The sequence below is a fragment of the Agelaius phoeniceus genome, chromosome 14, assembly GCF_051311805.1.
Source record: "Agelaius phoeniceus isolate bAgePho1 chromosome 14, bAgePho1.hap1, whole genome shotgun sequence".
NCBI lineage: Eukaryota > Metazoa > Chordata > Aves > Passeriformes > Icteridae > Agelaius > Agelaius phoeniceus.
Window position 1 is genome coordinate 1,787,422 of NC_135278.1, and position 24,277 is coordinate 1,811,698.

Genomic DNA, 24,277 nt, shown 5'->3' on the forward strand with positions numbered 1-24,277 from the left:
CTGGGAGTGGCGGCTGAGTTCAGGGAAGAAGCTGCCTTCTCCCAGTCTCCTGGGAGCTCCTTTCTGGGAATGCCTGTCCTGTGTACTTCTCTTCCTGTGGCACACCTGGGATACCAGAAACACAAAGCTTTTCTATTTTCTCCTCACCTTACTATCCTCAGGAGGGTCCCAGCTTTGGGAAATGTGGTCCTGCTTCAATTAGATCCATGATCCATGAGTGGATTCCTCTCCTTGTTGGAAGGCTGCAGCAGCCAGTGCAAAGGTAAGGTGCCAAAAGGGAAACCCATGTGCAGGGTTATCCCAGATGGACCATCCCAGCTGGCTGGTGGCTCATTCCAGCTGCTCCTGGGGAAGGAGGGCAGGGAGCAGCTGTCAGAGGGAATTGCAGCTGCTCTGCCAAATGGGGATGGGAGCCTGGGGCAGGGAACACCTACCCAGCAGCTCCTGGCTCTCCTCAGCTGCTGCTGTGTCTGTCCCATGGATGGTTTTTTCAGTGGGAGATGTTTCCTGGGGATGCTGTCTGGAGAAAGTCCAGTCCGGGAGGGTGGGAGTGGGAAGGGCAGGGAAAGCCGTGTAGGGCCGGGCTTTAGAGAGGCTCCCTTCGGGTGCCAGCAGGATCTGGAATCCTCACGGTGCCAAACTTGCAGCTCTTGGGAGAGGCTTTGCCCAGTCCAGTTCTTGCTCTTCCGTTGCTTCACTCCAGGAGGAGCCCTGTGGTTCCCTTCGGCAGACAGACAGATGGGGATTCAGGACAGCCGGAGAGGTCCATCCACTGCATCCACTGGATAAGTGACCTGGAAGGACGGGGGGAGGGGATATATCCCATTTATGGCCCAGGACTTTGGTGACCTCTCTGGGACAAAGGCTGGATGCACTTGGCTGTCAGATACTGGAAGGGCAGGATGGGACTGCAGGGAGCCGACTCTGAGCCTCCCACTGAGCTGATCTTTTAAGTCCCAACCCAAACCAGTCTGGTTTCTTGGTTCTGTGGAATAGTGCAGGGATTTGAACAGGACACAAAATGAGGAATTTTCTTTAAATGCGGAATTATTCCTTCCCGATGTCTCCAGCTTGTTTCATGGGGGAATAAAAGGAGAAGGCATGGTGAGTGGTGCGGGAGGCCCGCACCCGGCTGGAGCTGGCTCAGCGCTTCCTCCCTTGTGCTGAGCTGCCTCCGCCGCGGGCAGAGCCGGGGCCGGGGCTGCTGAGAGCGAGAGGGAAGCGGGGAACGGCCCCGCTGCTGCTGGGAGCCACGGGCTGCACCGGGAACAACAACTGCTCCTGGAAAGGAGAGAAATCCCCTTCTTTCCTCTGGGATCTCAGTGGGGCCGCGGGAAAGGGGCTGGCAGCAGCACAGCTGGGATGGGACTGCACTAAATGGCCCTTCAAGGTCCTTCCGACCCAAAGCGTCTGGGATTCCTCAAGGGATGCGCTGAGCCTCCTGCCTCCCCTGCTCTCTCACAGCGCCCCAGCATCAATGCTTTCCTGAGGGCTTAAGGAGCTCCATGAATCCTTCGTGCTGTCGCAAAGAGGCTTCTGTTTTGTTTCCCTCTTCTTTCAGGCTGAACTCCCCTCAGGGGCGCGGTGGCTGATGAGGTGCCCTGGGGCAGAGCGAGGGGCGATGCTGGGCTCGCACCACATCCCACTGCTGCCTCTCTTTGTGTGCTTTATTTACAGTGTCCCAAGGAATGATTTCCTGCTGGGGTGACGTGGATTTTGGCGTGGATTTCCTCTCCCTTCTGTGAACTCCAGCCAGGCTGGGGACTTGAAAGTAAAACGAGATCGTGTCTGGGCAGGGATGGAGACTTGGAAATAGCAATGAGCTGGTTTATAACAACAAAGAAGGAAAAAAAGAGCCTTTGGCCCAGGATTTATTTAGAGACGACAGCTCAGGGCTATGAACGCCCTGGGCCGAGGTAAAAGCAGCTCCTTGGCAGTGGAGATAAGAGGGTCCTTTGGCAGCAACTGCAGGAAGCACTTTGTGTCTGGATTGAATCCACAGGGCGAGGCCATGGGAAATCAGGTCAGTGTGCAGATTCTATCAGTGCTGTGATCACCCCCCACCTCCTAGGCTGGGTTAGAGCAGGAGGGAATCGCAGAATTTTGGAATGGTTTGGGTTGGAAGAGCCATGAAGCTCGTCTGGCTTCATCCCCTGCCATAGCAGGGACACCTTTCCACTATCCCAGACTGCTCCCAGCCCCATCCAGCCTGGCCTTGGGCACTGCCAGGGATCCAGGGGCTGCCACAGCTGCTCTGGGCACCCTGTGCCAGGGCCTCACCTCTCTCACAGGGAATTTCTCCCCACTATCCTTCTGACCCTGTCCTCCTTCAGCTTGAGGTGTTAAGGAAGGGCCAGGAGGCTCTGAGGCCCTGTCACTGCAGGGACACTGCAGGGATGTGCTGCTGCCTGGGGAGCTAGAGCGCTCAGTTTTGGGGGACAGGGTCAGAAGGGATAATGGGGAGTTGTTTATTCTTGTGGCTCTCCCCAGCCTGAGGGAGGTGCTGGCAGAGGAGGCTGCAGAGTTGGTTTAGGGACCATTGACTTTGCTTTTGAGCAGGAGTTACAGTGAACTTGTCAGCAATACACACGTTAAAATAGTGAGTTGTAATTTCCAATAAACGATTTTAACAATAACAGAAAAGTTGTATGAGTAATCTTCAGTACTTTACTCCATTTGCACAGCAGATTTTGTTTCCTTAGAGAACAGTGGTGTGTCCTCACCCAAGTCTTTCCACACTTTGTTCTTTCTGTCCTGGAGCACGTCCTGGGACAGGTACTGTTGGCACAGGTGCCTCAGGCAGTTTTTGTGGAGGCCAGGTTTTCATGCTGCTGGGTTCTCCTGCTGGTGGCCGATCCCCTTGTCCAGGTGGGAGCCTGGCCCTGGCCAGGCTGGGGGTGTCCAGTCCTTCTGCTGGAAGCACCAGGACAGGGAGGGCAGTGGGGGAGGCAGAGGGGCCACAGGGGCTGAGGCTCTGGGGGTAACCTGTGCCAGTTCCTCATAGTGAGGAATTCCAGCAGGGCTCTCCCCAGACAGGGTGAGGCTGCTCTTTGTCCTGATGCTGCTGGAGTTCTCCTTCTCTCATCCACCCACCCACGAGCCCTCTCCTTTCCAGGAAAGCAGGGTGGGCCATTGCCCGCTGGCACCGAGCCCAGCTCTCCCCACTCACTGCTTTCCCTTCTTCCTCCACGGCAAACACGGCCTCTGCTGGCTCCCTTGGGCTGTGTTAAACTCCCTTTCAAAGGAAATCTTGGAACCACCTGCTGCATTTCCTGTAGCCCCTGCTCCCTGCTTCAGCTCTGCTCTCCCATGGCTGCTGCCAGAGGCAGGATAAGCTCGGTGCTCCCGGGGGTGTTTGAGACCTCAGGATGTCAAGAGCCCTGCTGTGGGTCACCGAGGTGGCTGGGACAGCAGGAGGGGGGGATGAGAGCTGGAGGAGAGGGGATGGTTTTAGAATGGAGGGGTTTGGAGTGCTTTTTTTGCTTTGGGCAAGAGCTCAGTGTGCTCCAGGGCCAAGTGCTGCAGAGCCAAGGCTCAGCTCAGCTCCCTCCATCCCTCCAAGGGGACTGGGAAAATGGGGCTCTGCCAAGAGGGGATCAGCCCTGTCACCCCTTTGGAGGCTGCTCTTGGTGCTGTCTGGCTTTGGACGAGCTTTTGGAGGTTCTGGATGAGCTGGGGAATCTTCCCTTGCACTGGGGCCGGTCCAGGTGCTTGTGTGCAGGTGCCAGGGTGGCGCCGTGCTGTGGGGGTTGTATCAACCCCCCTGGGGCAGAAGCCTGCAGGAGATGGGGGCTGGAGAGTGGGAATGTCCAGCAGCTGGGGGTGGGGGCATGTGGGAACTGCCTGGCTCAGCCCCCAGCCCCGGCCAACGATGTGGAGGGCCGGGAGTCAGGCCTGGGAAGCTGCAGGAGGGACGGCAGGAGCTGCCCAGGAACAGCCCATCGGTAACCCCGGGGCCTGGCTGCATCCTGGGCTGGACTCAGCAATCCCAGACTCAAAGAGGAGGAGCACTGGGACCCCCTGGGAGCTGATGGGTGCAGGGGAGGAGCTGGGATGGGCTCAGATTTCATGGGAGCTCTGTAGGAGCTGAGTCCAGTGGGAATGAAGGCTCTGGGTTGAGAAGCAAGAACACATCCCCTTGGGACTGCCTCGGATGTCCATGGGGGCTGTCAGCTGCAGAGCCCCTGGAGGTCCTGTGGGTGCAGGATGAGCAGGAGACTCTGCTGGGCTCTGTTTGGAGCTCTGCCAGTGCCCCAGCCCTGCTCCAACCTGGCTCTGGGTCCACCCTGTCCGGGCTGTGTCCTGGGTGCAAAGGGGTCAGACCTGTGCTGGAGTACAAGGCTTTATTCTGTCGTCCCTGGGAGCCCCATGCCTGTGGCAGCCCACACTGCCACTGTGTAAAATCCCCCCAGTCTTAGTAGGATACAGAGAGTACAGGGGGAGCTGGAGAAGGGGGCTGTGCCCACCCAGTGTCCATGGGCTGAGCCAGCTGGGCCCTGCTCTGCCCTGCCTGAACCCACCTTTGGCCTCTGGGCTGGTGTCCATCACCCCAGGGCTGGTTTGGTCCCTCCAAGGTCTTGCTGTGACAACTGGGCTCACCCAGAGCTGGAATCCTGCAGGGATTGCCAGGGCTGGAGGTGTGAGGGAGTGGGGACTGTGCTGTCCATGAGGGCTGGAGAGGACAAAATCCACACGGGAAGAGGTGCTTGGTCAGCAGCTGTGCTGAGCTCCTGGTCCTGTGCAGCCTGGCTTGGTCACCACGTGCGCCAGTGCCACGTGCCAGGTGTGGTGCCAGGGCTGGCGACTGCTGCGGTGTCACGGTCCTGCCCTTTGCCCTCCCTGCAACCATCGCTGCTGTCGCCCCAGGCTTTCCTCTCCCAAACTGAAACTCCTTTGTTCCCTTTCAGAGGTCGACACTGGACCTGCCCCATCCCCACAAGGTGTGCCCCAGGGGTGCCAGCCCTGTGTCCTGGGGTGCTTCCAGCCCCAGGTCCTGGCACCCCACACCCCTGCCCAAGGTAGCATCAGACTCATGGGTGTCACCCTGCCATGGGGACACTTTGTCTTGCAGTGGCAGATGTGGCCCTGGTGCCTTTCCTGCTGCAGAGAGCTGTTGGTAGGTGCTGTGCCACCAGGGCTAGGATGTCCCTCCTTGTGCATGTCCCCTGTAGGCCCTTGGAGACCCTTCCTGGTTGACGGCTGGAGGGTGGCACTGAGCACAGCAGGGCCCTGTGGGCAGCCACCCCTGTGTCCTTCTTGGCTCATCCCTCACCACAAGGGACAAATCAGCCATAAGAACCCTAGGCCACCCGGGCCATTGGCTGCTCTCCAGGGGCAGGTGGGAGAGGAGGGGGTGTCACAGGTCGAGCCGGAAGGCCCCGAAGTAACTGGCGGCCGCGTCACTGGAGTCGATGGCCAGGGAGGAGACGGAGACGAAGAGCTCGTCACCGGCCTTGAGCTCGAAGAGTCCCCCCTGGTAGAGCGCGTGGAGCCCGTAGTCAGCCTCGGGCGCCCAGCACTTGGTGCCCACGCCCTTGAGCAGCAGCACGGGCGGGCTGTGGGCCGGCTGCCACTGGATGCACTGCACCAGCTGCGGGCCCGAGTCGCGGCCGGCGCCGCGGTAGCGGAAGTAGATCTGCGCGTACACGTAGTACTTGCCCGGCTGCTCCACGCGCAGCCGCCCCGCCCGGTACGTCATGTTCTGCACGTGGGACACCAGGCTGCCGTGCCCCCAGTGCGTGATGGCGTGGCGGCACGACTGGGAGAGATTCCCGGAGCGCTGGGAGCGTCCTGCGGGAAGGGAGAGTCGCTGAGCGGAGCGACCTGACACGGTCACACAAGGGGAGGGGGTGGCTCTGACTCCTTCCCCCTTATCCAGCTTTGGAGGGCTGGAGCTTGGTGGTCTTACAGTGAACAGGAGACACCTCTCCCCATCAGCTACCAAACTGTTCTGGTCCCCTGCCCTTTGATCTCTCCCGTTCCCATCTTGGAGACCCAGCAGTGCCCAGAGGGGTTCCCCAACTCACCATCCTGAGCCAGGCTCTGTGGGCGGAGGGTGAGATGTGCTGAGGGTTTCCCAGGTGTTTTGGGAGGAAGTTGCCCCTCCGAGGTGTTGAAGTAGTTCTGCCAGGCCTCTGCAGGAAAGGGACAGATGCTGTAAGAACAGTGTGGGGCCACCTGGACCCATGCCAGCAGGGCAGGGAATGCCCCAGTGACCCACCAGAGCAAAAGGTTATTGAGGGATGGAAAAGTCTTGTCAATCATCAACCAACACATCTGTGAGTGCCACGGCCCTGCTTCCCCAGCCTCTGGACAAATGAACGTGGCTATCCCCCAGCCCATTCCTGGAACGTGTGCCTGTCATGGCAAGTGACAATCCTGGCTCTCCCCTCTCCTGCCCCAGCTTACAGCACCAGTTTGCCCCAGGAGTGGCTGCCCCTGCCACCCCCTGCTGGCCTCCTGGGATCCCAGCTCCCATAGATCACAGCTCCCTGGGTCACAGTTTCCATGGATCACAGCTCCCCGGATCACAGCTCTCCTGGATCACAGCTCCCATAGATCACAGCTATCTGGGTCACAGTTTCCATGGATCACAGATCCCAAGGATCAGGCTCTGGCCCAGGAGGGACTCACCCTTCACAGCGCTCCTGCGGATGATGTTCTCGGTCACCTGTGCCACAGGGAAGAGAAAGTTCCCTGGTTAAAGGTGACACGGGGGTTCCCCATGCTTGAGCTCCTACTCCAAGCCTCCATCACCTTCCCTGTCACGCTGTCTTTGGGCCCTGCCATCTCCTCCCCATGAAGGGCTTGAGTCCCACTCCCACCTTGAACCATCCTGGCTATTCCCCCCTCCCACTGCTCTGGTGAGGTAGATGGAGAAACTGAGGCACAGGGACAACCAGGAGCTCTCCCATCCGCCCCTGGTCCCAGGCTCACCGTGGCCACATAGGCTTTGATGGTGCTGGCCAGCTTGAGGCAGCCCTGGCTGCTGCTCAGCTTCTCCAGGCTGGAGCCCTCGGGCTGCTGATTGAGCACCTGCAGACACCGCAGCTCCTCTGCGCTGCCCGGAGCCTGGGACTTCAGCTGGGAAGGAAAGAGAGCGTGATGGCAAACTGGGACAGAGCGAGGGAGCAGCTGGGATCCTGCTGGGGTGTGAGCAGGGGGCAGCTGCCTTCAGCCCGGCTCCTCCAGCACCCGGGCGCTCAGAGAACAACCAGGATATTGGGATCAGTTCAGCCTCTGTATCCACAGCACAGCGCTGTGAGGTCAGATCTGGGTTCATCTCTGCCCTCCTGGTCCCCCGGCCGGCCCTGCCCCGGGCCATTTCCCGCGGGAGGGCTGCGGGAGGGCTCGCAGGCTGTTCCTGCACACAGCTGCCCGCCCAGGTGGCAGCGCATTCCCCCGGGATGGGGCTGTTCCCTTGGGATGCCCGCGGCGGGTGCGTGTCCGGGCAGGGCCGCTCGCGCAGCTCCCCCGGGCTGGCTGCGGCGTGTGCCCGCCCGCGGCACCGGGACCAGCCCGGCACGGGAAGCTGCTGGAGCGGCTCCAGAGAAAACCACGGAGCTGTTCCGAGGGCGGGAGCCCCTCTGCCCTGGAGCCAGGCTGGGAGAGCTGGGGGTGTTCACCTGGAGAAGGCTCCAGGGAGAGCTCAGAGCCCCTTCCAGGGCCTGAAGGGGCTCCAGGACTGACTCCCTACTGCCAGCACAGATCCAGTGACCGGCCGCTGAAATTAGCCCAAATTGTTCCACTTCAGCGGTTTTCTCCTCCCTCCGCCTCTTCCTTGGGGCTGTGTCTCCCCATTCCCCTCCTCTCCCCGCCTTTCATGTAAATCCCTCACAGCGGGACCTCATGTGACCCGGGGATGGAGACAAAGCCCGAAGGAGGGCTGGAGCCCACTCCGAAGGATGCTCCGCTGGATCCAGACAGGCTGTTTATTCGCCCTGCATCCGTGGCAGGGCTTATCCTTCTTCCCTGTCTCTGGTGTGTTTTGTGGAATGTCTGGCACTGCAGGACCCTTTTTTTTTTCTTGCCGCACCCTCAGGGATGAGGGCGGCTTCCACGGAGCTGCTGCCAGCCCCGAATTTCCCTCTACTCATGGATCTCCTGACTGGCGTTTCCCTCCCTCTGCTGAGGGGTTGTTGTGGGTCGGAATCAGCAGCTGAAGGGAGGGGCTGGCGAGGCTGTTGAAAGGATCAGACCGTCACGGCCAAGTTTGGGAGTGGTTTTGCCCGACTGACCCCGTGGGAGTAGGGAATGGCGGGATCCCAGCACAGCTGGTGGGGTTGCACTGGAGCAAGCAAAGAGCTGCTGGAATGGGGGTCCCAGCATCTCACAAAGGGGGTGAGGAGGATTTGGGGGTCCTGGAGTATAGAGGAGATGGAAATGGGGGGAGGGAGAGATGAAGCCAGAACGAGGGGTCAGTGGCCTGAAGCCCAGGGGAGTCCCCCCGCACCCCCATCTGCGGCTGGAGACTGCGATGGGATCGCAGGGCAGAGCCCCCCTCTCGCAGTGCAAACCTCAGCTCCAGGCGGGGCCCAGGACAAAGGCGCCGTCTCTCCACATCTGCATCGGCGACAGTGTCCACCCCTCCGCCCACGCCTGCACAGCTGGATCTGCAGCTCCGGGCGGAGCTCGGGCAACGTCCACCCCCAATCCACATCTGGACCCGCGGCTCCCTGGGGAGCTAGGGCAGTGCCCACCCCCCCAATCCACATCTGGACCCGCGGTTCCCTGGGGCGCTGGGGCAGTGCCCACCCCGCAGCCCGCACCTGGACCAGCGGCGGGCAGAGGAGAGGTCCGGGAGCGGGCAGAGCCTTCCCGCAGCCGCCGGGACTCCTGGGGTCGCAGCCCCGCTCCGGTCCCGGGACAAAGCTCACCTTGGAGATGGCCATGGTGAAGTAGACGAAGAGGCCGGTGGTGGAGGCGATCTGCAGCGCCAGGATAGCCATGACGGCCACGCTGCCCCACAGCGGCCCGCACCGCCGCCGCCGCTGCCCCCGCGCCGCACCGGGGCCGCCATCCGGACCGGCACCGGGACAGTGGCCGGGAGCGGGCCCGGCAGCGGCACCCTCGGCCAGCATGGGCGTGTCGGAGCCGCCGCTGTCGGAGCGCAGGTACTGCCCGGCGCCGGGCGGGTGCGGGGCCATGGCCCGGCCCGGTCCCGGTCCCGCTGCCCCGGGCTCGAGCGCGGCGGGACGGACGGACGGACGGCGGGGCGGGGCGGGGGGCGGGGTTGGGGGCGGAGCCTGTGGCAGAAGGGGAGGGGTCTCCCGTGGCCACCGAGGGGACAGCGGGGGCCGTGGTGGCCTCGGCGCTGCGGCTCGAGAGGCAGCGGGGCCGCGGGGACGGTGCGTGTCCCCAGAGAGCCCCAGAGAGTCACTTCACGGGTACACAGAGACAGGACACAGGGAATGGCTTCACTCCGCCAGAGGGCAGGGATGGATGGGATATTGGGAACATATTCTCCTCTGGGAGGGGGGCAGGCCTGGCACAGGTGCCCAGAGCAGCTGGGGCTGCCCCTGGATCCCTGGCAGTGCCCAAGGCCAGGTTGGACGTTGGGGCTTGGAGCAGCCTGGGACATTGGGAGGTGTCCCTGCCATGGCAGGGGTGGCACTGGGTGAGCTTTAAAGTCCCTTCCCACCCAAGCCATTCCATGATTTATGAATATGCTTCATGCCACCATCACAGGACAGTGTGGGAGCTGCTGGGGTGACCCCAGGTGAGAAGACCCCAGGGCTGAGAACAGAGGGTCTTAGGGCTGGATGACACGACCCGAGCCAGGTTTTGGTGATGGGCCTCACATCAGCTCTGGCCACCAGCAAAGGCTCAGAGAGGTGCAGGTTTGCAGGACGGGGGGCAAGAACTGCTGAGCATCTCCTGGAGGCCTTCCTGGGGGGGCCGTGCCCACTCTGCCCTCCTGGACTGGGCACAGGCCTGCCCATCCCTGCTGAGCCCCAGGCTCTGTCCTGCTGCTGGGTCACATTCCTATTGCTCCACAATAGAAACGTGGAGCAGGTTGGAAAGCAGAAAGATGGGACAAGCTGCTGTTCCCTGGTGCTGCTGTGGCGGCTCCGTGCTCAGGTGAGTCTGTGGCTCCAGGTGCTGTTACCTGTGAAATGAAAGTGAGACCTGAGAAAGCACAGGAGCACTGATATCCCTGCAGAACCGCTCCCTCCTGTCCTGCTGGGTTCTGGGGAGGGTGGGTGGCCTCAGCCCAGACTCCAGCCAGCTCAGCAGCCCCCAGACCATCATGGAGGTGGCTGCCCCATGGACTGTCCCCTCCCCAGGATGTCTGACCCTGCAGTGTCCCCAGAAGCACCATGAAGCTAGGGCTCTTCTGAGCCCCAGGGGCTCAGAGCAGGGGATCTCCCACCCCAAAGCATCTGTCAGGCTCAGGACTGATTTCCCTGCCTCTCTGCCAGCTCAGTGTCTACCCAGTGCCAGCGCCCCATCCCTGCCCTGGCACGGAGATCTTTCCCTGGGCGAGATGTCTTCCATGGAGTCTGGGAAGGGGGCTGATCTGGGAGGAAAAGAGGTGACTAATTGTGTCTAAAAAAATCCCCTGACGACTCAATCCTCCTGGTTGTTCTCAGGAAAAGGGCTCAGGACCTGCTGAGCCAGGTGAGGGGGGAAGAGCTGCAAAGGGGACATCTGGGGAACAGCTGCCAGCCTGGTCTAGTGGAAGGTGTCCCTGTCCATGGCAGGGGGTGGAATGTGGAATGGGATGGGTTTCAGATCTCTTCCAAACCAAACCATTCCACAATTCTATGATTTGCCATTTGGGACACAGATGTTTGTGCTGAAGGAACCTGGGACCACTGCTCTCTGTGCTGCTCCGTGGGATGGGACAGGGGCATGGCTGAGCTCTGCTGAGGGGCAGAGGGAAACCAGGAGCAATCAGAACACTGGAGCCTGGGGCTGCTCTCTTGGAGAGAGAAGGTTGGTCTGTGAGTCAGGGCAGACCAGAACTGGAGCTGTGCAGAGAAAATTGGGTGGGGGCCAGGGGGAAAAGCATGCCTCAATCCTGGCTGAGGAGTTGTTTTTCACTTCTAATGTTTCCTGGTCTGTGCACTGGGAGAGCCGGGTCAGGCAGAGCCTGGAAATCTGTTTCCTCAGTGGCCTGTGGTGCAGAGCAAGTGCAGGGGAGCAGGAGAGGGGTTTGTTGGGGTTTCCTGGTGCTCTCAGTGAGTCGGATGGGAGAAACTAGGCAGGAGATGCCGACATGGACGTGGAGCTGCGTCTGGGATTTCCCAGCCTGTCCCTTGGATTCGCTTCAGTTTGCTTCAGGCAGGATGGTGGAACGTGCAATTTTAGTTGTTCTCCATGTTTCCTGGGATGGCCAAAGCAGACCCCCTGAGCTGGGTCAGTGCAGGATGCTCCTCCCGGGGAGGTCCCAGGGCCGGCTCCTTTCAGCCCAGCCCGGCGCTGGCTCGGCAGCTGATGACTCCGAACAGGGCTGACCTCACGGTCCTCCCTCGGGAAACGGCAGCCCCTGCGATGTGAAGTCATCGCGTGCGGCTCAGGAGCTGCTGTAACCTCCCTGGAATGTGCCCTCAGATGTTTGTCTTTCGATTAGAACCCATCAGTTCCTGTGCTGTTTTTTGGGAAAAACCTCTTCCTCATCACACCGCACTTCCAGCGGGAGGCTCAGGCGTCCAACCTCCTCCCTCCAACCCTGGGAGCACCCCAGCCCTTCCCTGGCTGTCTCCTGCCCGCGGGCTGGGGCCAGCGTTTGTTTGTCCCTGTTATCACAGAGGAGGTGGAGACATTCCCTGCCTGGTGGCATCGGAGCTGCTCCAGAGCTGCTGCAGGCTCACACGTGCCAGCTGGAGGGATGGAGGGATGGGTGGTCACCCAAGTGGGACGGGACATTGGCTTGGACGGGGACAAGCTGATCCTCACAGCCCTTCCTGGCCTCTGGCTGGTGGAGGTTGGGAGCCAAGGCATAGGGAGAGAGGGAAAAGAGGAGCAGAAGGGCTCTGTGGGGACCCAGGGGCGCTCCCTGCACTGCTGGTGGGAGTTCGGCAGGGACAGGATGGATGGAGGAGCCCCGTAAAACCCTGGACATGCGAGCTTTCCCTGGAGGGATGAGGAGCAGCCTCTGTAACATCCCAAGGCAGGACAGCAGCTCCCGAGACATCCATGCCCCGGTCAGGAGCGTCCCCGCACTCCGGCGATGGATGACAAGCAATGACAGGACAGACAATGACAGACACAATGACAGGCAATGAGAGGCAAGTTCTGCTGCAGCTCCTTCCCTGGGCTGGGCTCCCCGGTCCCAGCAGCTCCTGGCACAGCTGATCTCCTCGCTCCCTCTAGTGGGATTGGGATGGCTGCGTGGGCTCCTGCCTTGCCTGCCCACACCTGTGTCCCCGTTCCTCCTCTTGATGTCCTCCCGGAGAACATCCCCACGGGATTTTTTTTTCCCCTGCGACAAAGCCCCCCGCACTTCCCAAGCTGCCCAACCTCCTGGGGAAGGAGAAAAACATTGTCCCGATCCCGCCTGGAGATTCCGAGTTGAATCTCCTGCAGGAGCAGCGCCCCAGTCGTGTTCCGTCCTTCCCACAGCCCTGCCGGGAGCTGGAAGGGCTGCTCCAGGAAATGGTTAAAGCCCCGGGTTTTGTGGCTGAGGTGGGATCCTGAGGAGAGGGAACACGGTGAGGCCATTCCCCCGGTGCCTCCGAGCTGGGATTTGGGGGTTTTACACCGTGGCAGGTAGAGGAGGGACGGGAGGAGGCAGCACCTTGGGGGGTTCTGTGTGTTGGGTTTGGAAGTCCTGTAAAGGGAAGAGGGACGGAGGGGAAGGAGGAACAGAGGAAGAGGGGAGCAAGGGAGAGGAGAGGCGGGAGAGGGAAAGGAGTGGAGGGGAAGGGAAGGAGAGGAGGAGAAAGGCGGGAGGAAAATAGAAGAAGCAGAGGTGGAGTAGAAGAGAGACGAGTAGGTGAGGAGGGGAAGGAAAGAAAGGGAGGGAGAGGAGGGAAGGGGAGGGGAGGAGAGGAAAAAAGAGGAGCAGGAGGAGGAGAGGAGCAGGGGGCGGAGGGCAGGCCCCGCGCGGTCCCGCCCAGAGGAGCTGCCCCAGGCTGGTGGCGGAGCTGTCGCCCGGCGGCCCCGCAGATGTTCCCCGTCCCCTTCCTCCTCCCCCTCCTGCTCGCCCCCGGCAGCACCGCGGCCGCCCCGGGGGTCACAGGCGAGTGTCAGCCCCGGGGCCGGGGGGGCCGGGACGGGTCGGTCCCGTCCGGGTGCCCGGCTCTGCCCCGGCCGTTCTGGGCAGGTTTGGCCGAACTGGGCCGCGGGGGGAGGCGGGCGGGACCCCCTGTCCCCCCTCTCATGGAGCCACTCCTGGCTTTGGGAAGCTTTTCCTGGCGCCTGATTTAAGACGCGAAGGCGACTCCAGGCTCGGGCGCGCCTTAATCCCGGAGAAAAGCTTTTAGGGGAAGGTCGGGAAGGGACTTGCGGCTTTTCTCGGCTCTCAGCGCAGGTTCCCGGCAGGGGCCCGCGGGGGGGGGGGGGCTGTGCCCGGGGGTCCCACAGCTCCGTCTGTGCCCCCTAAAGCAGGAGGGAGCATTTCCATGGCTCTGCTGACAGATTTGGGGCTGTGGGTGGGTGAAAAGCTCAGCAGGGCCCGGCCAACGTGGCTTTAGCCCCAGAGCATGGGCAGGGGGGGATTCTGCCCCTCAGTGAGACCCTGGCTGCAGAGCTGCCCCAGCCCTGGGCCCAGCACAGGAGGGACCTGGAGAGAGTCCAGGGGAGGCCGCGGAGCTGCTCTGAGGCCCAGAGCCCCTCTGGAGCCAGGCTGGGAGAGCTGGGGGTGTTCAGAGAAGAGAAGGATCCAGGAGAGCCCCTTCCAGGCTCCTCAGAGCCCTTTCCAGGGCCTAAGGAGGCTCCAGGAGAGCTTGGGACAAGGGATGGAGGGGCAGGACAAGGCGAAAATGCCTTCCCGCTGCCAGAGGGCAGGGTTAGATGGGATACTGGGGGAAATTCTTCCCTGTGTGGGTGGTAAGGCCCTGGCAGAAGTTTCCCAGGGCAGCTGTGGCTGCCCCTGGATCCCTGGCTGTGTTCCAGGCCAGGTTGGACATTTGGGCTTGGAGTAGCCTGGGACAGTGGAAGGTGTCCCTGGCCATGAAACAGAGTGATCTTTAAGGTCCCTTCCAACCCAAACCCTTCCATGATTCATGATTCTATAAATAATTCCCTCTGCTGCTGAGGCAGGAAGGGCTCCTGCAGCACCTCCCAGGTGGATGAGGTGGGATCCCCGCGGCTGTGGCGTGACTCCTGTTTCTCTTCCAGCCCGCACGCTCGCTCCCTGCTACTCGGCCGACCTGCGCCCGGCCGCGGGCAGCCTGGTGTCGGCCGTGGGCTGCACCGTGCTGCTGACGGCCCCGGCGCTGCGGGGCAGCCGGGCCGTGGCCTGGGAGTACCGAGTGGGCTCGGAGGAGGGGGTCATTCTCACCTACGGCTTCCGTCACCCCCCCAACGTGTCCCGGCTCTATGAGAACCGCGCCACGTTCAACGAGTCCAACCTGTCGCTGCAGGTGGTGCTGCAGCGCGGGGACAGCCGCCTCTACCGCCTCAGGGCCCAGGAGGAGGCCACGGCCTGGTTCCATCTGCACGTTGTGGGTGAGTGGTGCCACGGCCAACCCTCCTCCGTGCCTGGGAGCCGGGATTGCCACGGCTTTGAGCTCTGACGCTGTCTCTGCCTCTCCCAGAACCGCTGTCCCCGCCACAAATTGTGGGCAACTCCTTGGTGAAGGCAGGAGGCAACACCAAACTGGTTTGCAGCGTGGTGCACGGGACGGCAGACACCTACTGGTGGAAGAAAAATGGGGAGCTGCTTGTGGGAAATGAGCGCATCCAGTTTGTGGAGAACACCACGCTCTTCATCCTGCGGGTGTCCATCAGCGACAGCGGCTACTACACCTGCGTGGTGAGCAATGCCGTGAGCCAGAATGAGACCTCCTTCCTGCTCAAGGTCCACCGTGAGTGCATTCCTTCCCCTGCCCGGGAAAAAACCAGGGGAACAGCCCCAGAAAAGGGATTCTCTCTCCCTGCCTGTGCTGAGCAGGCAGGTTTGCTGGGAGGCTGTGGGTGGGTTAAATTTGCTCTGGTGCAGAGGCTCTGTGTTCTCCCCTTTGCAGACTCTACCAACGTAGTGCTGCCTGTGGTCATGACCTGTGTCATCATCGGCTTGATTGCAGGTGGGTGCTGGGGTGGGCAGGTGAGTGCTGAGGTGACTCTGCCTGGTTTCTGGCTGGTGGGTGCTGTGGCCACCAGAGGTGGGTGAAAGGGTCCCATGTGGCACATCCCTGCCAGGACCTGACTCTCCCACCCTGGCATCCCATGGGCAGTGGCTGGGTTTTGTCACAGCTGCTGTTTCCAGCAGAGTGTCCCCAGTCCAAGGAGGTCATGCTGGCATATGTTGATGATGATGGTGGTGGGGCTCTGAGCAGCCTGGGCTAGTGGAAGATCTTCCCGCCCATGGGAGGGGTTGGAACTGGATGGACTTTGAAGGTTCCTCCAACCCAAATGGTTCTGGGGTTTTCTGATGCTGCTGCTTTGTCCCCAGGTGTGTTTGTCTGGTGCCAGAGAAGGGAGAAGGAGAACTCATGTGACAACTGTTGGTAAGATGCTTCCAGCCCCCTCTTGGGGGGTTGCTTCAGCCAAAATTTTCTCTCTACAAGCTCAAACTTATCCTTGGCTGGATCCAAGTGAGCTGGAGAAGTAGGAGAGCTCAGGGTGCTATTCCAGCCTCTCTAGTAAGAGGCTGCTCTCCCACCCTGGAGGTTCAAAGGGTTTGCTGTCCTCTCTATTTAATCCCCACTCTGGAAATATTCCTGATTCCTCCACCCAGAGCCTGACACTCCTGGTTACCTTAGCTCTGAATAATGGGTGGGCTTTTGAATACTCTAGAGGTTTGTGGGAAGCAAGTGATTCTCGACATTTTCTCAGAAATCACTCCCTCTCTGTGACCACAAACACACTCAGGCTGTTCACTGGAGCTTTCTGGAGGGTGAGGGTAAGGATGGAGAGGATAAGGATGGAAAACCCATCCCATGAGGTGGCAGGTTACAAACAAGGAGCTCTCAGGTGTCTTGTGCTGCCAGAACCCAGGGAACTCCAGACAGATAAATTGGCCAAGGTAGCTCCTGGAATCTGGAATAGGGCAGAAGTCCAGACCTCCTGGTGCTGCTGCTGCCAGTGTGGGACCCTGAGCGGGCTGAGGCCCTGGAGGGGTCCAAGTGCCAAGGACATGGCTCATGTGAGGCCCTCTCTCCTTGCAGGTAGAGCTGGGTCAGCCCTGCTGTTCCCTTCCCTGGTGACCCTGGTGATGGATACAGCTGGGAGTGCCAGGTATCCCATTCCATCCCATTCCAGCCTGTCCTGGGCTCACCTGTGAAATGTTCAAGCTGCCAGAACCTGCAAATATTTTCTTGGGAAACACTGGTTTGGAGTATTTCTATGTTGTCCTGCTCTTCCTGTTGTGCAGCCCTGGGGAGAGGGATGTACTTGCTCCCTCCCTCCATCCTCCTGGCTTCCTCCAGAGGCCTCGATGGGCTCTTGGCTCAGGAAAGAGCCACTGTCCCCGCTGGGCAAATCCACAGTCCTGGGGCTGCTGGGAGGTGCTGCAGTGCCAGCGCTGCCTCCTCGGGGCCTCTGCTGTCCTGCTGTGCCAGGGTTTTGCCAGGGGGCTCAGGGGCTGAGGCTCTGGGCATCCTGCTCCGTGTGACCCTTGGAGGGAGGAGAAAGGGCAGGATTGTGCTGGGGAGGAGCATAATCTGGAGGGATTGTGGAGGGAGCGGAGGCAGCGGGAGCTGGCAGGGAATGGGGGAGCAGCAAAGGAGTTCAGTTTCTGAAAGCAGAACCCAAGGAAATCCCTGCAGCTGGTTGAGGTGGGGATGCTCCTGAGCCCATCTCTTCCAGCCCTGGGCTCTGCAGGATCTGGGGATATCCTTGGGGACATCCCCTCCTCTTCCCAGCACCAGCGCTGGTGCCAGCTTGTCCTTCCCATTTGCTGCTCCTGCGGGTGACATCGGCCTTGGCCTGGCTAGATACAGGGAGCCCTGCTCCTGTCCCCTGCTGTCCCCTCCCTCCTCGTGCTGCCACTGCAGGGCTCTCCTAGGCTTTGCATGTCACTCCTTCAGCTGAGCCTGGAGGCAGAGCAGGCATCTCCAGCCTGGAGAGACCTGGATGCTTTCCCAGGTGCTGGACCCCACTGTTGGTCACCCCAGGACATTTGCACCTCCTTTTAATCTGAGGGGACAATCCCAGGTCCAGGGCCCTCCCTGAGCCAGTCCCCAGCATCTCTGGAGCAGGCTGGGGTCCTCTCAAAGGCAAACTGGAAAATTGTGGGAGAGATCACTGGGAGATTCAGGGGCTGTTAGCAAGGGGCCATCTCAGCCTTGGGTTTTGTGGAGCCATTAAAAGAAGCAGAGGAGTTTGGGTGGAATAAATGAGATTCCAGCCCTGTTGGAAGCTGCAGGGCAGATTCTCATGTTCTCTGTTGCACTTGAGGGTGTAAAAGGTAGCCACACGTTTTACAAGAAATACTTTTCTAAATGTTTTGGGGAGTTGTCTGTGACTGGTTTTGGAGACTTTGTGTTTTGTTGATGTCTGTTGCTGCTAATAAAGAGTGTGTGTTACCCCAGAGGGTATTGTTGTGATGTTTAGGGTGGGAAATGCCCCCTTGGGGTAGCTGGAGCCTGGGGTAGCAGTGGGGTAGGAATCAGCCCCTGGTGGGACATGGCTGGTGGCAGGCCTGGGAATGCTGGATTTGTCCTGGTGTCCGGCTCTGGGAGATGGTCCCTTCTTCTCGAGGACATAATTTACTCCCCTTGTGGGGTTCCTGCATTCCCATCCCCTCCCTCACCTGCTCCTGTGGCAATGACTTCCTGAAGGACTCAGCTGGGGTTAAGAACAGCCCAACAACTCTGCTCCAAATCGGGGTGAGGGTATTTTTAACCTGGCCCTGTTCCCTGAGTCATGGGAGCCTGGCAGCTGCCCTGGCAGTGCCTGGGGAGGAGCTGCCTTCCAAGGAGCTGGGTCAGGGCTGCCCCACGGGTGCTTTTCAGGGAGGTTTGGGGTTCATGTGGGGGTCTTTGGGTGCAGGGCTGTGCTCAGCAGCTGTTTGTGGTTGGGAAAGGCTCCCATGGGCTGCAGGAAACAGCTCAGTGAGTTGTGACAGCCGGGACAAACAGCCTTTGGCACAGGCTGAGTACAATTTACGGAGTAAATAAATCCCAGAGTGTGTCAGACGCCCTGGGATGGACCTGAGGAAGAGCTGTTGACAGCATCCACCTCCTCCCACCCTGGTTTTTGTGCCTTCATGTCCTTTCTCCGCCTTTACTACTGGTAAAGCCAGAATCTATTTCGAGTTACGACAGGGTTACTCCCAGAAAAGTATTTCATGCTACTCCTAGGTATATCTTCCACAAATAGTTCTAAATTGTTGTAAACATTAAATAAAGATAAACCAGTGAGAGACTCCTGCAGCTGCTACTAAAGGGGCTTCTCTACTTCAGGCTTTGGTTTTCTGCAGAAATAAAGGGAGAAATGTGCATTTGGCCTCCCCTGGGTCTGATTTATTATTAAAAAAGGCAGAATCAGGTTAATTTCGTGGACATTTATTATGAAGATGACAGAGGAACAAAAACTGAGACTCCTGAACCCACTAAACCTGGGGGAAGGCTTGGGCTGGCTTAACCAAGTGAGAGACACCCAGATAGATCTCAGCAGGGAATGGTGTCCTTGGTGCCTGGCTGAGACATTTCGAAGGACCTGGAAGGAAGAGGAGGGGGGACATGCTGAGTATCAAAATTGTTCCCTGTGAGGGTGGGCAGGCCCTGGCACAGGGTACCCAAAGCAGCTATGGCTGCCCCTGGATCCCTGGCAGTGCCCAAGGCCAGGTTGGATGTTGGGGCTGGGAGCAGCCTGGGATGGTGGAAGGTGTCCTTGCCATGGCAGGGGTGGCACTGGATAATCTGAGAATTCTCTTTCCACCTAAACCATTCCTCCATGAATCCAGGAGGAATGAAGGCTTAAAAACTTCAAGTTGAGGCCATAAAGGGGGAGTTTTGAGTGGGCTCTCAAGTGCTTTGCTGGATGGGGACCCCACCAGAGCCTCCCCCTGAACCCAGTAAGAACCTAGGGGCTAGAGGGCAGTGCTGGGCTGGATCTTTCTTGGGGTCTGGGCCTTAAACTAAAACACAGGATAGTTTCCATATCCTGCTTCTTTTGCTTCAAGATGTGCAAATTCATGTGGAAAATAGGAATTTATGTGGAAAATAGGAACAAAGGACCTACCCGGCTTTGTCCATCCAACAGACTTCACGGTCCTTGCTCCAGCCCTGCGTTGTGTGATGTGCAAAAGACAAATCTGTCCCAGATCAGGAGAAGGTGTGAGAGGCACCAAGGATGGGGTGTTGTATCTGGGATGCAGTCCCTGGGGTGTTGTGTTTGGGATGCAGTCCCTGGGGTGTTGTGTTTGGGATACAGTCCCTGGGATGTTGTTTTTGGGATGCAGTCCCTGGGGTGTTGTGTTTGGGATACAGTCCCTGGGGTATTGTTTTTTGGGATGCAGTCCCTGGGGTGTTGTGTTTGGGATACAGTCCCTGGGGTATTGTTTTTTGGGATGCAGTCCCTGGGGTGTTGTGTTTGGGATACAGTCCCTGGGGTGTCGTGTTTGGGATACAGTCCCTGGGGTGTCGTGTTTGGGATACAGTCCCTGGGTTCTTGTGTTTGGGATGCAGTCCCTGGGGTGTTGTGTTTGGGGTACGGTCCCTGGGGCTTCCCAGGGGAGGGAAACAGTGGGAACCATTAAACACGGGGGCTTCACAAAAGCCACTTTTAAACAATTCCTGTGGCTGCTGGGTGGTGCGGGGACCCCGAGGCGTTGGGAGGGGCTGGAGGGGGAAGGAGGAGCAGACTTACAGCAGAGGCCAATGGCGAGGAGCGGGAGGGCCGACACGGCCGCTGCGCTGCACACCAGGACGGTCACGTCCATGAACTGCGTGCATCCTTCTTCTGCCGCCGGAGAGAGCGGCAGGGGCAGGGAAACGAGGGAGGCAGGTTGCCACCATGAAAGCACAAACACATAAAAAATAGAAAATAAAATAAGTGAATGATATTGATACCGGATTTTGCTCCCGCCAAGATTTCACTTCCCCGAATCTCCTGGTTTGTTGGATTTGTTCTTGGAGGCCTAGCAGCTGAATTGAAGAGATGTGGGGATTTCATGAGCTGTGTTCTTGGAGGATCTCTGCTCACCGTGGCGGTGGTAGATGCTCTTGATGAGGAAGGTGCTGCTCAGCACCACGGCCACCACGGCCCCTGGCGCGGAGTAGCCCATGGTGCGCTGTGCTGCAGAGGTGCGCAGGAAAAAGAGATGTGGGTCAGTGCCCAGAGGTGTGGGTGCAGGGTTGGCCTCACCAGGCACTGGTAAGGGATCCACCAGCCTGAGTCAGCACAGGAGTTCTCATTTTAAAATGTTAGGAAGGATGTTTTGGGCAGAATAACTTCCCTGTGGACCAGTTTGGTCCATCCTTGGTGGGACCGCTCACCCTTTTTGCTCTTCAGATGGCTGAAATGCATAGGCTGGAAAATCACGGTGGTGGCCCCCAGGAAGTTCACCACGCTGAGGTAGCTCAGGGTGATCTCGGGCAATATGACAGCCAAAGAAGGGCCTGAAAGACAACGGGACAAGGCAGAGACCCTGATGTTCCATTGCCCACCCCCTTCAACACCTGGGCATTACATCCCTCCCCCACCCTCTTCTGACTTCCAGACTTTCCTTGCAGCCTCTCCATTCTCTGATCATTTTACTGTCCTGCTGGGACTCATCCTGGGAAAGGGCTCTGGGAAAAGGGGACTAACTGTATTAATTGTCCTGGGGGGGGGCGGTGTGTAATGCACGTGGTGGTCCAGGCTCCCCCAGACCTGGAGATCACACATGGAGATCATAAATGGAGATCACACATGGATCATGTATTGCTCTGGACAGGTCTGTCCCCCACATTACACGGCATGACTCCCCTGTCCCTCACTGCCTTCCTCTCTGGGCCCCACTGGACTCTGCATCTCCCATGGGGTCTGTCCCCCCTCCCTCCAAACCTTCCCACAGCCCCCTCTGACCTTCCTCCCACATCCAGAGGATGCCAGCGGTGCCATCCAGGATGCAGGCAATGCACACCAGCCCGCAGGTGTAGGAGCTGAGCCACCTCCAGAGCTCCCCCCCTAAAAACCCAGAGCAGAGGGGGGTGACTGCTGTGAGCCCTGGGAATCCTGTGTCAGCCATCACCCCTTCCTCATGGTTAGGTGCAGCCCATCCCCACCCAGATGCTGTAGGATATCCCAGGATCTGGGTGTTCCCAGAGCAATCCTCTTTGCCCTCCCCCACCAGACAAGGGAAATGGGGTCCCGCTCCCCCCAGCTCACTTATCCTGAGCTTTTCGGACTGGCAAACAGGAATAATTAATCCCCACGCTGAGACAACAGCAAAGACCACAGCGATCACTGCAATCCTCAAGGTGTGCTTCAAGCGATGGGAGAGACCTGGAAAAGAGCAACCCCGAGGGGCAGGAGATGGGACATGAGCAGGACCAGCCCCCTGGCTCTGGTGGCCGCAGGGGTCCTCCATTCCATTTATTTGGTTTCATTTATTTGCCAACTGGTGGCCAAATACACTGCATGCAATGTCCAGCCTGGGGTGGGTGCTCCCCACAGGTTTCCTGACCACCCTCCTGCCCGTGTCCTGCTCAGCATCCCCTTGGCCAAGGGCCATCGTTTTGGACCTTCCCCAAGAGGGAACGACCAATCTCCTGCAAGGACTGTGCCCTGGTGGGATCAGAGGCTGGGAATTGCTGCTGATCATCCCAAGATGGGCAGCTCCTGGCAGCAGCATGTGGACAGCGCCTCCGGGGGAGGGCGGCCACACCACGGGCGATGGAGGCTGAGGGATTGGATGGAACCTCTGAGACATCTCCAGGGAAGGGTGGAGGGCAGGAGGAGCAGTGGGTAATGAGACCTTCAATGGTGACCTCCAGGGAGGTTTCTTGCCAGCTGATCCTGTTGCTGGCATTGCAGGAATAGGAGCCGCAGTCTGACTTGGCTGGCCTCAGGTACAGAACACTGTGGCTGCTGGACAGCTGGGAAAGTCTGTCTGAGAGAAGGGGCTGCCCATCCTTCTTCCAGGTGATGGTGTCCACTCTGCCCTCTGCCACCTCACAGATAACCTGGCCAGTGGCCCGAGCCAGGAGACTGTTGGTCCAGAGCTGAGGGCGGGACACAGGCTCTGGAAATGGAACAGAGACCCCAGCACTTCTCTCAGACACAGAATCACAAAATAGTTTGGGTGGGAAGGGACCTTAAAGCTCATCCCTTTCCACCCCCTACCATGGCAGGGACACCTTCCACTACCCCAGGTTGCTCTAAGCCTTGTCCAACCTGGCCTTGGACACTTCCAGGGATCCAGGGGCAACCACAGCTTCTCTGGGGATCTGTGCCAGTGAATGTGACCCAGAGCATCCCTGATGGGCCCTTGGGCTGCAATTGCCACCACAGCATCAGCCACAGTGCGGTCACAGGTGCCTTCCCCTTCGGAAGGCCATCCTGCTGCTGTGCTTTCCAGGACTGTTTTTTTTTTCCCAGTTGAATCACTGCTTTAATGGATGTGGGTAAGTACAGAGCACTTTGAAATGCATCAGGAAATGAGAAAACAGCAGAGAAGGCAGCAGATCCCACTCGGATTGTGTGTGGTTGGAAGGAGAGGTGGGTGGTGAAGGGCTGTGGTGGCATTATGGCCATGGCGTGGTTGGTGAGATAAGCCAGAGCAAATGAAGGGAATTGCTGGCAGCAGTGCTGAGGAGGGACTTGTGGCCATTTCAATGCCTCTTCTCTCTGTGGTGGCAGCTGGCGCCTGCAGAGGGCAAACAGGACAGCCTGGCCTTGAGGGGTGGTGGCTTCTCCAGAAACCTCAGCTGCATTGGCTCTGCCAGGTGTCCCCTGGCAAAGTGCTGGGGAGAGGGACCCTGCAGGTGGCAGAGTCACAGCAACGCACCAGTCCCTCTGTTATCCCTCTGCTTCCTCCACCACCCGCCCAGTTCCTCCATCCTCACACCTGTCCCTGCATCAGCCCCATCACCCTTCTAGTCCCTCCATCATCCTACCAGTCACTCTGCCATCCCTTTATCCTCCCACCAGTCTCTCCATCCCTGCATTGAAGTGTGGGAGACAAGGGATGGAATTGCCTTTCCAGGATGGAACTTGTCCCTCTGTCCCAGCCAGGCCCCTGGAAGGTCTCACTGGGCAGCACTTCCAGATTTGTTCCCCTAGGACAGGTTGGGAACCTCTTTCAAGATCTCTTGCTGCTGTCTCCACACATGACAGGTGCAAACATGCTCAGGACTGGCCTTTGCTCAAATCCCCTCTCCAACCCCTTTGCCCTGGTGCTTGGTCCATGTACAGACAGATTCTGCTTGGATCCATCACCCTGCTCCTCCCTCCCACACCCTCCACTCACGGAGCACTTCCAGCTGGATTTCCAGGCTCTTCCTGTCTCCTGTGTTGACAGTCACTCTGTAGGTGCCACTGTCACTTTCCTGGACATCCTGCAGCAGCAGAGATCCATTGGACGGATGGAAAACGGCTCGTCCTGCATAGGGAGCGTGGATGGCTGGGGCGTGGGCCCCCCCCTGGTGCTGCAGGATGGGCTGGGGGCCGGTGCCATTGAGGAATTCCCAGCACATGGAATCGCTGTGGGTAACGTTGTCTGGCCCAGGGAGCAGCACCGAGGATCCCACAGCAGTGGCTCTGTGGACAGCTCCCGCTGCTCCCAGAGCTGGAGGGAATGACACCAACAGCCCTGGAGGGAAGAGAGGGGCTGGAACAGCTGCTCTGGGAAAAAGTGTCTCTGCCCATGGCAGAGGAGTGGAATGAACTTCTCCTACCTGAGTTTTTGTTGTACTCACCCAATTTCCACATCTCATTCCCAATTCAGAGAACCCTGGAAAGGTTTGGGTTGAAAGGGAGCTCAAAGCCTGTCTCATTCCAGCTCTGCCATCTGCAGGGACACCTTCCACTAGACCAGGCTGGTCCAAGCCCTGTTCAGCCTGCCTTTGAACACTTCCAGGAATGGGGCAGCCACAAAATTCCTGGTCTTGTTTGGGGCTGAAGTTGTCCACATGCCCCCCACAGGATTTCTGCCCAGACTTTCTGGGCTTGTCACAACTTGGGCTCTGGCAGGTGCTCAAGGACTTATGGAGGAGCTGCTGTGGGAAGGCCACAGCTG

The 24,277-nt window shown here is 59.3% G+C and overlaps 3 protein-coding genes across 3 annotated transcripts; 1 reads left to right on the forward strand and 2 right to left on the reverse strand.

Moving 5' to 3' along the window:
- Positions 1-4,329: 4,329 nt before the first annotated feature.
- On the reverse strand, positions 4,330-9,220 carry LOC129125909 (tumor necrosis factor ligand superfamily member 10-like). The gene is made up of 5 exons (XM_054641612.2): positions 8,877-9,220; positions 6,937-7,083; positions 6,634-6,670; positions 6,027-6,134; positions 4,330-5,790 (listed from the first exon to the last, which is right to left on the reverse strand). The coding sequence occupies exons 1-5, from the start codon at positions 9,144-9,146 to the stop codon at positions 5,357-5,359; spliced, it is 996 nt and encodes a 331-aa protein (XP_054497587.1). The 5' UTR covers positions 9,147-9,220; the 3' UTR covers positions 4,330-5,356.
- A 2,001-nt stretch (positions 9,221-11,221) lies between these two features.
- Positions 11,222-17,635, forward strand: LOC143695233 (HEPACAM family member 2-like). Its single transcript, XM_077186156.1, has 6 exons — positions 11,222-11,237; positions 14,287-14,616; positions 14,706-14,975; positions 15,135-15,194; positions 15,563-15,617; positions 16,278-17,635. Exons 1-6 carry the CDS (start codon positions 11,222-11,224, stop codon positions 16,279-16,281), a joined length of 735 nt encoding a protein of 244 aa, XP_077042271.1. The 3' UTR covers positions 16,282-17,635.
- Positions 17,636-18,596: 961 nt separating this feature from the next.
- Positions 18,597-24,031, reverse strand: LOC129125904 (uncharacterized). The gene is made up of 9 exons (XM_077185968.1): positions 23,510-24,031; positions 22,016-22,282; positions 21,427-21,543; positions 21,124-21,225; positions 20,553-20,675; positions 20,260-20,352; positions 19,924-20,016; positions 19,297-19,369; positions 18,597-18,771 (listed from the first exon to the last, which is right to left on the reverse strand). Exons 1-9 carry the CDS (start codon positions 23,973-23,975, stop codon positions 18,723-18,725), a joined length of 1,383 nt encoding a protein of 460 aa, XP_077042083.1. The 5' UTR covers positions 23,976-24,031; the 3' UTR covers positions 18,597-18,722.
- Between the last annotated feature and the right edge of the window lie 246 nt (positions 24,032-24,277).